Here is a 15,018-nt window from a genome sequence, read left to right on the forward strand (position 1 = left end):
ACACCAAATTATGAGACACCAAATTGTACGTGTGCGTAAAATGCCTGGGTGGGCCGCGAATACTTAAGAGATTTTTAAGTGGGCCTTGAGTCCAAAAAGGTTGGGAACCGCTGCTCTATGTAACTTAAGCCCCGTGCTTCCATCACTCTGTATCCAGATGGTTGGTGGACCAACACGTCAAACTTGGCCTTTTTTTACCTGATACAAATATCTGAAACACTCCCGACCCAAAGCCATTGGCTTTACTTTGCATCGATCGTCTTTGCACAAATCAAATCAGTTAACGTACAGGTTGGTATGACATGAAGAGTGTGTTAATACTCTGTACACTGCTTCAGAAAGGGTAACACACAACAAAAGGTGGGGGGGGGGAACTCAGACCACACCGCTGCACCCAGAGTATGGCCCTGCTCTGCTGCCCTGAGATTAACACTCCTTAAAACACACAACTTGTTACTGTCTTATTTTCTTCCAATTTGAACAACGAAAAGTTTATTATCATTTTCATTCATGGTGTCAATACCACATTTCGATTTTTATAAACAATGTTGTTACAGACCTTTTCCATACTACTAAGGGGGGGTTGCCACTTCAACACCACTCAGACCAGAGCCTTTAAACAATGTTGTTACGGACCTTTTCCATACGTAACTCTTAGAAGAGCTGATTATGTTGTTGTTGGTGTTTCTGGAGAACTTTTATGAGCTGGGAGCATATTTAGTACAATCGTCAATTAACAGAAAAAATACTAAAATAAAAAGAATTATGCAGTGGCATCTATAGAAATATTTGGCTCTGTCCTTTTTCTGCTACTTATCTTTAACAAGGACTGGCAGCAGAAACAAAGGTACACAGACCCCACTCACACATATAACTCTTGTATTCACACATGCAATATATAAATACATTCCTCTAGCTGGAGCCTTGAATCAGAGATTTGATCTTTTCTAGGTTGTGATCAACAGCTCCCGTTAGAAACAGCACCCAGTTGAGGTCTGCTTCTGAACACACGTGACTCACCCTAATGTGGAAGGGAGAAGAAGAGAGAGTAAGTTCTACAGTGACATAAGTAACAACATGTACCACAAGATATTAAAAAGCCCTCCTTTAAATGAGCAAGTATAACCGCTACAGCTTGTCAGGGTTTTTCCTGCTTAGGGAATTCATAGGTAGCATGTCTAATATATATATATATAGAGAGAGAGATAGAGAGAGAAGTACAATGTCCTGAATTGCATAAATGCCACTTATTCAGTTATTGTAAAATCAATTCTCACCGTTAATTGACAATAATAAATCATACACATCCTGTTGGTGCAATTTGTGCAAACAGCCAGTAGGGGGCGCATACCAGAGTAGAAATCTGAACATACTTTAAATGGTTTTAGTATATTTGGTGCTACTATATATCAGTGGCGGCTGGCCGATAGAGGGCGCTGGGGCGCCGCCCCCACCTTCACTTCCTAGTTCCCCACCTTCACTTCCTAGTTGCGATTTGTAAAAGTTTTTTTTAAAAATAAACATTGTTTATTCACAAAATGCGGCTGATATTCTGTCGGCGCCTATCAGCATTCATTAAAAATCCTCCAATACAATAAACATTTTATCTGTGTGTGTGTAAAATTCACTGTTAAAATACATAGGGGGAGGCGTCGGGGCGCCGGTCAATGCATGTCTATGGCAGGCCGAATACTTTTCGCTTACACGTGAGCTGTAGCAGCGCTCCAATTGGCTGTCTCCTATTTCTAGGCCGGGGTGCAAAAATGTGCGTCCTGAATATCCAGTTGTTAAGTCTGACGTCAAACGTGACGTTTTGCAATTTCCGGCTTTTACAAAAAAGGAAACAATGTGGTGGTCTGTAAACTGTGCAGAAATGAAATGGCCTATCACAGGAGTACATCTGCAATGAACGAGCACCTCAAGCGAAAGCATCCTGGAGCTCTTTGTGAAGATAGCCGCAAGATACCACCGTAAGTCAGCGTTGTATTTCTGTTCACTTTTCCGGCCGTGTATGAGTGAAAAATGGATAGCTACTAGCTAATGTTACACAAGCAATGTAGCTCACCACAGTTTGTATGTCTTGTCTTCTGGTGTTAGTAATAATATAAAAACAATAATCTATTGCCTCTAAAATCACCACGAACAGAACGGCGGAGGTACGGGTAAACGTGCGCGTGCACGCGAAAAGAAAATGTGTGCACGCGAAAGAGGACCCCCCCGCCACTAATGTGAAAAATCCTGGAGGAAACACTGCTGTGCCCCACCCAAAATGTTTAGCACCAGCCGCCACTGCTATATATATATGTTACGGTACATGTGGGAATACGGTACATGTGGGAATACTAGTTTTCCCACATGTACCGTGACATACACTTGCTGGCAAAATGTGTAAATTCATTATTTACAAACAATGAATCAATGTGTCATACTGAGATGTATCACTGCTACAATGTATGTTAGCACTAGCAACTACTTATTTCAGTTTGACTAGGCGTCATCTGGTGTGATCATTACTGAATTATCACTGAGAACACATATACTGTAGGGTGTCCATACCCTACATATCTACTATACGTACCTGATTATCTGCAGAACTTTCTTTAATACAGAGGCCAGATTACATGCCTGGAAAGAGAGAGTATGCATCATTCATTGGCTTAATAAGACAGTAGCAAACGCAAGCTGTTCATTTGCTTCATTGAAGAAAAAAAATATCTCAAGTTGCCTACTTCCATCATTTGAATGAATGAGCCATGACTTGCTTATTATCATCAGTTAGAAGTGAAACCCTTCCCGTCAGTGGAACTACCAGTCTCTACCAGTCTCTACCAGTCTACCAGTCTCTACCACTCTCCAATAAAGCTTCACACCTCTCAGGTTTACTGAGACACTTATGTAATGACACGTTTCCACATCAGACCCACTCACGTTGCTGTCCACTCCTGAGTAGTCCATGGGTGGGTAGAGGCTGAGCGCCAGGTCATCAACACTGGAAGATATAATATATCATATATGACATTATGACACTTAGCTGACGCTTTTATCCAAACACTTGACTTCTTTTTTTTTGAAAAAAGCGCAGCCTTCACCGCCTTTTCACCGCCTTTTTACATACAACCCATGGGAAAAGGAAAAAAGCGCAGCCTTCACCGCCTTTTCCCAGAATGCATTTCGCACCGGCTAGCAGCGGGCAATTTAAATCGTCTATTTTAAACCTCCATTGGCTAAAAGCTGTAATTTTGGCAATACAAGTGTTAACATGTCATTTTATGAAGTTTTAATATGTTTTCAGGCGAGAAAGTAACCATATATATTCCCAAAATGTGTCCAGTTTATCAAAATAACCTGTTTATATATCTGATCTGACGGTTTTTTCGTCTTCTGTTCGCTAGCTGCGTTCGTAAATTCGCCCTGGAAATCTGATCAGCACTCATGGAATGCCTCTTGTCCAATCAAATTACCTGGTCCCTTTATGACGTTGAACCCAGTGTGCGCTCCGGCGCTGTCAGAGCGAATTTACGAGCGCACCCTGCGTTGCTTATATACCTTCAATGCGGAGAAACATCGTAACATAATTATAACAAGTTGTAAAATGATTTGGGGGGCCAATATCTTTAGCTAGCTAAAGTAACTAGTTTACTTTATTGTTGTCTTAGCAGTTGGTAAAAGAACAGGATTAAAACAAAAATATCAGCAATAACATATCATGCTCTGCAGCAAGCACAATTACAACCCAACTTGAAGCCACAATACTGGGACCATTCGTGACTGACAGTCAGTCAAATACTAGGCGAATATGTAATAAACTTGGATTTCATGCATTTCAAGTGGCATCTTTGTAATCATGACGATGTCTGAGGCAGACAAGTCTATGACATGTCTAAGAGGCAGACAAGGCTTCCCTTTAACTCCCAGAGGCTACAACTATTACCAAGTCTATCGCTGGGTATATTTGCAAGGTGTGTTGTGTTGAACTGGGTATATTTGCAACAGTGTTGCGGAAAATTAAGATTTCTGCCGAATGCTGCTAACACTGGAACCATGTTATGAAACACCAGTAGCAATCACGAGTTGTTCTACATTCTACAACATGTGCTACATTGTTTTTGTCCATCTTGATGGGTCTGACGCCTTGGAGCACCGGTTGCTAGGAAGTTGGTTACTAGGGAAGGTACACACATACCTACTCTCCTCGTGGTTGGTCAGCTGTCAGAAAGGCGCTTGACATCACACAGTGCCTTTCTGAAAAGTTAAATAAATTCAACTGAAAAAGGCGGCGGGAGCTGCGCTTTTCTCACGCTTTTTAAAAGGCAGTTTTTTCCCTTTTCCCATAGGGTTGTATGTAAAAAGGCGCTGAAGGCCGCGCTTTTTTCTTAAAAAAGAAGTCAAGTGTGAACACCCCCTAAAGGCCAATGCACACGGCGTGCGATTTTTGTTGCCGGACAAAATTCGATTTTGAAGTTTGAATGGAAGTCTATGAGAAAATCTCATCCCAATGCACACGGCCCCGATTTTAATCGCACCGCGAAAATTCGATTCCATTCGTTTTGAATGGGACAAAGCACACGGCATGCGAGTTTTGTCGCACTGTCAAATTTTGCACATTTTGTAAAAGTTTGTGGTGCGACGGATTATTGCATCACAATGGGACAATCGGGAAAACTTCAACTGTTCTATCAAAATTAATTGAGTCACTCATAACGGGGAGAGAGACTGGAGCATACCTTTTTATATAGTTTAGCAAAAAAGCTTGCTATCATTACATAAAAGCATATCAACGTTAACGTTGCTACTCACCCATTTTCGTTTGTCTCCTTTCGTTGATGACTGTCTCCATCCTCCGAATCTATGTCTGCCTGATCATCGCCCATAATAATAAAGTGGCTTTTATAATACACCTTTCTGGCTGTGAGTTTTGTGCGCTCCCTCTCCTGACATTTTACCAATACCCCTAAATCAGGGGACCCACATATTTTATCACAATATGTCCAGTTGTATCTTGTAAAAATTGTGGAAGCAAGGCAAGCAATATTGGTAGAGCCTATTGTAATCAGCCTGCCTGGTCCGACTACGTAACAATAAAGTAACAATTGAGAATGGAATGTTGTGGTGCAACAAAATCTCGCACGCCGTGTGCATTGGGATGATATTTTTTATGATTTTCCCATAGACTCACTGGTGTGAGTTGAAAATTGAATTTTGCGGTGCAACAAAATCGCATCGCACGCCGTGTGCATTGCAATCGAATGTTGTCCGGCAGCAAAAATTGCACGACGTGTGCATTGGCCTTTAGATTGCAGTGAATGCATAATGTACAATTTTCAGTATACAGTATTTCCTCTATATGCATTTATTGGTGGCGGGCCGCCACGAATGAATTTCCTCCGCCACTAATTGATTCAGTCCACATAAAATAAAAAAATAAAATAAATAAAATAAAAAAAAATCCACCTCTGAACATTTTAGCTGATTAAAATATATCTGATCCTAGATCAGCGCTATAATGGATGTTGACTAAAAGTGCACCTAAATCCACGGCCATCTCTCTCTAACCGCTGATCCAAAATCAGATTAATGACATTAAACATTCAGTTGACGACGTGACACAAGGGCTACTCCTGATTGGTCTAAATGTGAACCGGCATGAGAACCGTGCAGACTCAACCATCCCTGCTCAGCAGTCTTACCTGCCGGAATGCTCGGGCGCCTGTGTTGTCTCCTCGCAAATAACGGGCTAAAAGTCACCGGTAGTACCATCTAAAAGATACAAAAAGCTGATCTAGCTAGCTAGGTGCACAAATAAGATATCACGTTAAATAACTTCGAAAAATTAAACGAAAACAGCGACAGATGGATGGATTTTTCAAGAAAAAAGATGTCCCAGACACTTCAAACATTGCTGAAGCTAGCAGTGGCTATGAGCGATCCGAAACTGCATGAACGTTTATGGCGGGGTACCACCACCACCAGCTACAACTACAGCGGGAGAACAAGCAGCAGCTACTGTGCGCTGTGGTATGTACACCAACATATATTACTTTCGTTTGTTACTTTTATTTGGACTTTGGATTTTAAGACCACTTTAATTCATGAAAAGGTCCAGAGTTTCTTGTTGCAAACGGAGGAAGGACAAACAACAGGTGCGTTGAAACCAACACCCAATCATGCCAGGACGATGGCTAATTTGATAATTTTGATAGACATGATAGCCATCACATCTAGTTGAAAAACTGTCGCAAGTTGAAGAACTCGCGCAAGTTGGAAATACTCTGAAACTTTTGCCAAGTTGGACATACTTTTCCTGTAAGAACTCACGCAAGTTGGAAATACTCGGAAACTTTCGCCAAGTTGGACATACTTTTCCTGTTGTGTTTGAGACGGAGCCAAGACTGCTCGTTTGGAAGGACATTGGATCCGTGAGTAACGTAAACCTTGGATGGCTGATGGATGGAAACCGGTATCACAAGTTTATATTCTGTATATTCTTTTTAATTTTTTTTGCCATCCTCCCTCTAGTTTTGGTTGAAATTAGGTCGTTGTTTTGAGCGCGCATGCACGCGGGAAAAAATCGCGCGCACAGGGCTCTCCGCCACTAATGTAAAAATTCCTGGAGGAAACACTGGTATATATATAAAAATAATAATAATAATAACTTTTATTTGTATCACACTTTTCCTGCAAACGTTGCAGCTCAATGTGCTTTAATCATTACATAATCATTTAATTATTTAGTCATTTAAAGGCAATATTAAAAAGATGGGTTTTTAGTCTTGACTTGAAAATATTTGCTGAGGTTGCATCTCTAATGTAAACTGGCAGTGCATTCCACAACTTATATTATATAATACAATATATTTATATATTGTATAAAATATTTTATATTATTGTAGGAGTTGGAGCGTACAAACGAAACGGAGACTTGCTGCCAGTATAAAGCCGACCGTGTCGGCATTTATTTAACTGAAGACATAGCGCCCATAGCAACGTACAAACACTTCCTTATATGTTACCTGTACGCCCATACGTCACACCCCAGTGACCGGCGTTAAAGTGCCCGCACACAATTCCCCATAACCCAACACACAGGTGAATTATGTACATCATACATCATAGTATTGTCCGCTACATTATAATATATATTATATAATATATGGTCCCAGTGGGAATCGAACCCACAACATAAGCATTGTTAGCACCATGCTCTATCAACTGGTGGTGCAGTATGGTGCAAAACTACTCAAAACACACAGAGAATGGTCAGGAGTGATAAAAACTGGTTAAACAGGGAGAGTAATGGTTATGTGCCATCTACTCCCTCCTTCCCAAATACGGCAAGTCTTCAGTTTGACCACAGCTCACCCCCTAATCACAGTTTATTTACCAACCATCCACAAATCTGGGGCTTAAAAGTCTAAAGAGCGAGAGAGCTCAACATCATAAAACACATGTGTTTCCCTTCCAGTCCATGAAGGGGGTATAGGGGTATTGGATAGAGGGGTATTAGATAGAGGGGTATTGGATAGAGGGGTATTAGATAGAGGGGTATTAAACAGAGGGGTGTTAGAGAGAGGGGTATTAGATAGAGGGGTATTAGACAGAGAGGTATTAGATAGAGGGGTAGTAGATAGAGTAGATAGTTTAGATAGAGGGGTATTAGACAGAGGGGTATTAGACAGAGGGGTATTAGATAGAGAGGTATTAGACAGAGGGGTATTGGATAGAGGGGTATTAGACAGAGGGGTATTAGATAGAGGGGTATTAGACAGAGGGGTATTAGACAGAGGGGTATTAGATAGAGGGATGTTAGATAGAGGGGTGTTAGATAGAGGGGTCTTAGATAGAGGGGTGTGAGACAGAGGGGTAGTAGATAGAGGGGTATTAGAGAGAGGGGTAGTAGATAGAGGGGTAGTAGATAGAGGGGTAGTAGATAGAGGGGTATTAGATAGAGGGGTAGTAGAGAGAGGGGTATTAGATAGAGGGGTAGTAGATAGAGGGGTAGTAGATAGAGGGGTAGTAGGAGTCCGTACCTGGGGCTGATCTCCTTGGCGATGTCAGCCAGGTCGTCCAGCTGCGCCACGTTCTCTGAGGTGGTCACGTTGGCGTTGGCTTTGATGGCGGCCGACATCTTCCTCAGACAGGCGGCGGAGGTCTTCATCAGTCCCTGGCAGGGTGCGAGGAGCCGGCGGTCCGACTCGGACCAGTACGTGTCCTGGTTCCCCCGGGACTCCAGGTCCTCGTCATCCAGGACGTCACTGAAAGGGTCCTGGGCCTCCATCTGGGCCTGGACAGACCATGGGGAACATGAGGGGGGCATATGGACACTTTAAGGGAACCGGAGGACCTAAAGCCCAATTTATACTTCTGCGTCGAATTTACGCGCGCCTACGCAAGGGCTCTCCCAATTTATAGTTCTGCGTTGGGCGGTCTGCGTCGCGTTGGTCGGTGTACTCATAGCGGCATAAAAGCGATTTTCTTGTTATGCTTGTTGTAAAGAAAATGTCTATAATGCATTGAAATGACATTAAACTAAGATAATAATCATTCATAATCATTTTTCTAATCTTTATGAATAAGTAATTACAGAAAAAGTAAATGACATTTCTGTCATGGCTTCCGCATTTAGGCCTACGAGAGAGTCGGAATCATGTCGGAATGAATGAATGAATGAATGAATGGACTTTATTGTCATTGCTACAGTACAGGTACCAAACAACGACATTTAGGAGGGGTGGCTCTGTCATGCCAAAAGCTGCCGGCCTAACGCGTCACGACCAGCTGGCACGCGCACGCGTCACGACCAGCTGGCGACTGTGACGCGTCAGTCTAGTGTTTTTGAAACCTCCGTTCTGACAGCGATTAGCGAAAAGCTGTAATTTGCCTCTACAAGTGTTAATATGTCATTTTATGAAGTTTTAATATGTTTTCAGGCGAGAAAGTAACCATATATATTCACAAAATGTATCCGGTTTATCAAAATAACCCGTTTATATAAAGAAAGAAACGGAGGTCTGATCAGCAGATCATTTCTCATAAAGTTGCAAACGCAACTTGAGCCCTGGACTAAGCATCCTAAAACAATGCTAGACACCAAGACAGCTAGACAGCTAGACAACTAGACAACTAGACAACTAGACAACTAGACAGCTAGACACCAAGACACAAAGACAGCTAGACAGCTAGACACAGGGATTAAAGCAAAAAAAAATCTCCTGACTGAAAATTTGTTCAAGCCAAGTCATATTCAGGGCTTAAAGTGGGAAAAAATCCTGTGCCTGAAACTTTTTCTTGGGGAGGGGGGTCACAGTTTGAGATATTGGGAGAGCGGGTACAGAAGACAGCTTCTTGTCTCAATGTTTAAATGCATTAATACTATTTTATAGTCAATACAAAATATATGTCTCAATGTTAAAATGCATTAATACTTTAAATGAATGTGCAACAATACTATGTGCAATATGACAACCCTTGTGTACATAAGGTTCAGATATAGGAAAAGTTAGGATATTTATAGCATAGCATAGAGTACAGCACAGTGTTTTATTGTATAGTATAGTAGTATAGTAGATAGTGTACATAGCCTTTATTTATGTAAACCAGCTCTTTTCCCTTTTTTATTTTACCCTTGGACCTCGTGTTTTTAGTCTTTTTCCAAGCACCAGGGGAGCCCCCCCTCCTAAATTTCGTTGTATGGTACCTGTACTGTATTACAGTTTTTCTCAATTGCTAAAACACATTTCACAAAACTTTCCTCCATTTTCCCAAAACTCTAAACACAACACACTTTTCTAAAGCTACATAAGCAAAACCACACCTTCTCTCTTCAAAACTCAAACTCAAACCCTACCCCTAATCCTAACCTTACTGTAACCCTAGCACCTAACCCTAACCCTAGTTTTCCCACATGTATGATAGTCATGCATAAAAATAAATCTGCGCTCCCTGTCTAACGTTATATCTAACATTACATATTTTACATTACAGTAAGGCTGATTTTGCATGCTAGTCATGCATTTTTAGATATCTATTTCCCCCCTTTAAATGGCATATGATGTCCGAAATTTTACTAAAGTTCAGCCGCGAAGTTGTTGCACTGTTGTCCTATCGAGTTTTACGTAAATAAAGGTTTGAAAAATGTTACCGTATTCCCACATGTACCGTAACATGTACAATACTGTACTGTATCACAACTCAATGCAAACACTACAGAGGATCCATTACACACAACAATACTCACTGAAAACAATGTTCAGAGTGTGATGTTTTTTTATTTATTTATGGAACTATACCACACACACACACACACACACACACCACAATCATTTGCAACAAGTGTCTTACATTTTGAGTCGTTATGTTTAATGAATGAAGCCAGTGTGTTCATTGTGTTAACATTTTGCTGACTATGGCAAGCATTTTGCATCACATGAGCTTTAATTGAGAATTGAGAATTTGACATTTTGAGCAGAGTTTTTTGCAACTTGTGTTTTAGCAAGACAAAATGTGTTTAGATTTATGAGAAAAGGAGGATTGTGTTTTGTGAATTGTGTCTTCATGTGAAATGTGTTTATGGTTTTGGCAAATGGGAGCTAGTTTTATTAAATGTGTTTAGAGAACTGGTCATTTGGTTTAGATAATTGGCTTTTGTGTTTTAGCAATTGGGAAAAACTGTAATGACAATAAAGACCATTCATTCATTCATTCATAATACTGTTTTATACTTAATAAAATAAAAATAAAAATAGATGTCTTTAAAAAGGCCAAACTGATTGCATCACTTATTAAGCCACTATCACTATAACAATACAGAATAAAATATATACATGTCTTTAAAAGAACAAACTGATTACTTATTAAGCCACTATCACTTATATTCTCCTTCTTGGCACCACGTCCCATAAGGCTTCCCGTCACTACTCAGGGGTTTTCCTGGCTCAAAATGAGGCGGAGGTGGTACCAGTGGTGTTTGACATCGGGGGGGACCCATGAAGCAGGGCTGTCTGGGGGTCCTTAAACGAGCATCAAACACTTAATTTCTTGCATTCTGGTGAATTGATATGCACCAATTTGTGCCCTTTTGCCATCAATTTATGATGGAAATGTCATTATATATGTAAAGGAAAAAACAATATTCAGGCACCAGATGGCCATTCAAAATATAATGTAATATAATGCAATATAAGGCTCTCAGGCATTCTGTACTTTCAAATATGTATTCTCCTTGAGCAGTCAACATCAACTATCAGCTGTTTCGCTAGCAAACACGAAAGCTAAGTTATTTGTGAAACAGCGCCCCCGCCACCACGTCGGCGCAATGCCGCAATTGCAGTTTATTTTTATTTTTATTATTCTCCCGCGCCGGAAATCCGGCACTGTGCCGGAGTACTTTAAGCCCTGCATATTCTCATTTTAACCTCCACTATATGTTTGTATTTTATAACGTTAGCGTTTTAAGGGAAGAAGATTCTTTTGAACAGCTTTTCTATTGCCAGTTTGCTTTTATGTGATACGCTCGGCGGAGAGGGTGATTGGCTGCCCTTTGCCCCCCCTTGAGGCCCTGTTTAAAAGTAGGGCTTTGGGGAGGGCCAGGAAGATCATGGCTGACCCCGCACATCCAGGACACGGTCTCTTCGCCCCGCTCCCCTCAGGCAGGAGGGTGCGGTCCCTAAAAACTGTGAAGGCCCGACATACAAACAGCTTTTTCCCCACAGCCATCCGGCTCCTAAATGCCGCTGCCCCCCCCCCCCCCCCCCCCTGACCTGACCCCCTATCTATCTATCTACCCTCCCTCCACCCCCACTGGACTGTCTGGATATGAACACTTGAACACTTGATCTTAGACAATTAGGGGGAGTGGCTTGTATGAAAGTGGGTGTGGCCTGTCGGTGGGGCCGAGCCGATTCGTAAAATATCTGAACCGTGTCTGTGGCACTTGTGGTTGCTGAGCTAAAGTCCTTTAACCTTCCTTTAACCACTAGGCCGGAAAAGCCTTCATTAAAGTGGGTGGCTGCTGCTGGCGTACGTTTGGGCCCAGGGAACGGGCATGGAAAGAGTCACAGTCACCAAACTCTACACACTCCTTGATTGTATCCCTACATTGTACCAAATCAACTTTCAGAGTCCTAGGCCATTCCTGGGAGGCCTTGCACGCGAGCTAGCGGGAACCTGTAGGGAGCTCTAATGCTTGATGTGAAGTGCCTAGTGTAAAAAGACATGTTCTCACACGTACAGGGGTACAGGGAGTACAACATGTTGCATTTTCATGCCATTAGGGTTAGGGCTTCCTAGGGTTTCCTAGGGTTAGAGATGCATTTGGACTTCTGGAGTACCTCCACTACTTTCAATGGGTTCTGAAGGTCTGAGAGCAAAGGGCTTTCTACCAGGGGTAACTAACCCTGGGTAGAACCTTGGGTTCAAATCTGGAGTGTGTGGGACCAAATGTGTAGATGTGGTGAGCTAATGAAGCTCTTTGAGATTGAGATGAGAAAAGGGCGCTTGTCTCTTTAAGGCCAGGAGGGAGTTAGCGACTAGCGATGTTAGCTTAGCGCCAGTTTAACAGAAGTAACTTCACTTTTAACATGACTTCCCGTGGTCGTAGCGGGCTGGTTGACGGCTTAAAATGACCGTGGAGACCTGTAGACCTTATCCAGCCATAGTCTTGTGTTTCTACCCCGGGGCATAGCCGGTGTTATTCACGGACAAACACTCCGTAGTAGAGTGGTTCTAGTACACTGGCAGGGGTGAAAGTGGTTTGAGTTTCTTACAGGAACTATAGGTTACTACCCCAACCTTCATCGTTTCATATTGTTCTCCTCCTGCCCCCAGCTTCATGCAACCCTGAACACACACATCGTGGTGTTGGTGTCGAAATTAGAAACACTTTAGGGCTGCCATGTTTCACCAAAAGTTTGGAGTGAGAGTTTTTGGTGGTGGAGCGACCCAAAACTGTGCACGTTTTGGTAGCGGCGGCCCCTCTCTCCCACACAATTATTTGTGCTAGTTTCCTGCAATTTTAAACCAGCACAAGAAATGAAAATAATTGGAACATTTGATAAAACAAGAGAAATTCAGATAATATATCTTAAGTCTTAATAAACAAATACAGTAGCCTACAGAGTCTAAAACAAAATTGGGCCTCAACCCCTTGGTCAGCAGCAGAAAGACCCTTGGTCATCATCGTATATACAGTGCATAGATGGCTATCATGTTATACAGTACATACCAGGGTTTTTCCTGGGTCAGAATCAAGCCTTGGAGGTTGATGTTGTGCGCGCGCAGTGCGCCCAAATTTTCTTTGAGGGACCCCCAATTGTTGTATTTGTATTGTAAATTGTAATTATTATTAATAATAATAATAATAATAACAATACGATGCGATTTGAAAGTACCAGTAGGCTACCAGATACGTATGCACATATTTTGCTACCAGGGTTGCCAGATGGAATTGACAATTTCCAGCCCAACCAGTCTAAAAGCTGCCGAATCCACCCGTCCAGTGTGACCAAAAGTAGCCCAATCTGGCAACACGGCTTGCTTATGGAAGCATATAGTGGACTAAATTCAAATGTTAATGCAATTTGAGATTGCATTTGCATGTTCCACTTTTGCATGCATTCTTTCAGACAATATTCAAATTCAAATGCAATTCTAATGAGCGGATGTGTTTCCTAGAACATATAAATGCAATTGCTAATCACATTATTGCATTACAATTTGAATATTGACTCAAATAACGCAGGCAAAAGTGGCAAATGAATATGCTATTTTGGGATTGCATAGTCATTTTCACATTAGAATGAAAATTTGAATTTTGTCAGCTACAAAGCGGATGTGTTTACTAGAACATGTAAATGCAATTGCGTATCACATTATTGCATTACAATTTGAATATTGACTCAAATAACGCAGGCAAAAGTGGCAAATGAATATGCTATTTTGGGATTGCATAGTAATTTTCACATTAGAATGAACTTTTGAATTTTGTCAGCTACAAAGCAGCGCATGACACAGCGAATGTGCACATCAGGTACATGAAAATGAAAATGCAAATCATTAGAATTGCATTTGAATTTGAATTTTGTTTGAAAGAATGCATGCAAAAGTGGAACATACAAATGCAATCTCAAATTGCATTAACATTAACATTTGAATAAAGTCCACTATATGCTTCCATACGGCGCGCGACTGTAATCCCGGTCGGACTGTCTCAGTGCCCAGTGCTGCCCACCCAACCACGTCGCGTCGCGTCGGGTCTACTGTAAAGCAGGTTAACGTGTCCTTTTCAAAGGTATTAAAATAGACTCAACGAAACATAACGTCAGCCATGTGTTTCCTTGTTGGAAATTATGGATCGTGAATCGTGATTGCTTCTGCACTCTGCAGCAATCGGATTTTGATTGACAGGCAGCAGCATCTCTTCCCCCAACGGCGTTCCGGCACAGAAAGTCTTGCCGGAACGCAGCACCGGACCGTTCCGGCCCACTTTCACCTATGTACACTGGACATATGTAGCCAATTGACGGAAATCCGTCGCGACTTGGAAAAAATTGACGGAAATCCGTCGTAGCGACGGAGAACTTTAATCCGACTAGGGATGCTCCGATTTATCGGCCACCGATTTAAATCGGCCGATTTCACTCCAAATGACTCGATCGGTGATCGGCAAAAATGGCCGATCGCAAAAACCGATCTTTTTTTTTTTCCCCTGGGGAAGACAGATAACTGAACAGAAAACATAGGAGGACGTAACAGTATGTAAACCATGAAGGCCACGTTTATGATGTCTTTTATACAGCCATATCGACTGACGTGATAGGCCAGACTTTTACTATGCCATAAAAATGGGTCTGCGTTTGCTTGGTGCCTAATGGATCAAAACTTTTGTCTAAAAAGCAAAAAATATGTAGGCTATCCAGTCAGTAGGCCTACAGTTATGTATTTTTAAAAAAATCGGTATCGGTATCGGTATCGGTTGATCTTGAGGAAAAAAATCGGTGATCGGTATCGGCCCCAAAAATCCAG

At 41.8% G+C, this 15,018-nt stretch overlaps 1 protein-coding gene across 1 annotated transcript in view; it reads right to left on the reverse strand.

Moving 5' to 3' along the window:
• Nucleotides 1-475: 475 nt before the first annotated feature.
• ccndbp1 (cyclin D-type binding-protein 1) overlaps nucleotides 476-15,018 on the reverse strand; it is a 38,428-nt gene continuing 23,885 nt past the window's right edge. The window contains exons 8-11 of the mRNA XM_080529986.1: nucleotides 8,028-8,281; nucleotides 2,929-2,989; nucleotides 2,579-2,625; nucleotides 476-1,021 (exon numbers count right to left, since the gene is read on the reverse strand). Of these exons, the coding sequence (XP_080386112.1) occupies nucleotides 913-1,021; nucleotides 2,579-2,625; nucleotides 2,929-2,989; nucleotides 8,028-8,281 (471 nt within the window). The 3' untranslated portion in view covers nucleotides 476-912. The remainder of the gene's footprint in view (nucleotides 1,022-2,578; nucleotides 2,626-2,928; nucleotides 2,990-8,027; nucleotides 8,282-15,018) is intronic.

Source organism: Nansenia antarctica (genome assembly GCF_963989245.1).
Source record: "Nansenia antarctica genome assembly, chromosome: 4".
NCBI lineage: Eukaryota > Metazoa > Chordata > Actinopteri > Argentiniformes > Microstomatidae > Nansenia > Nansenia antarctica.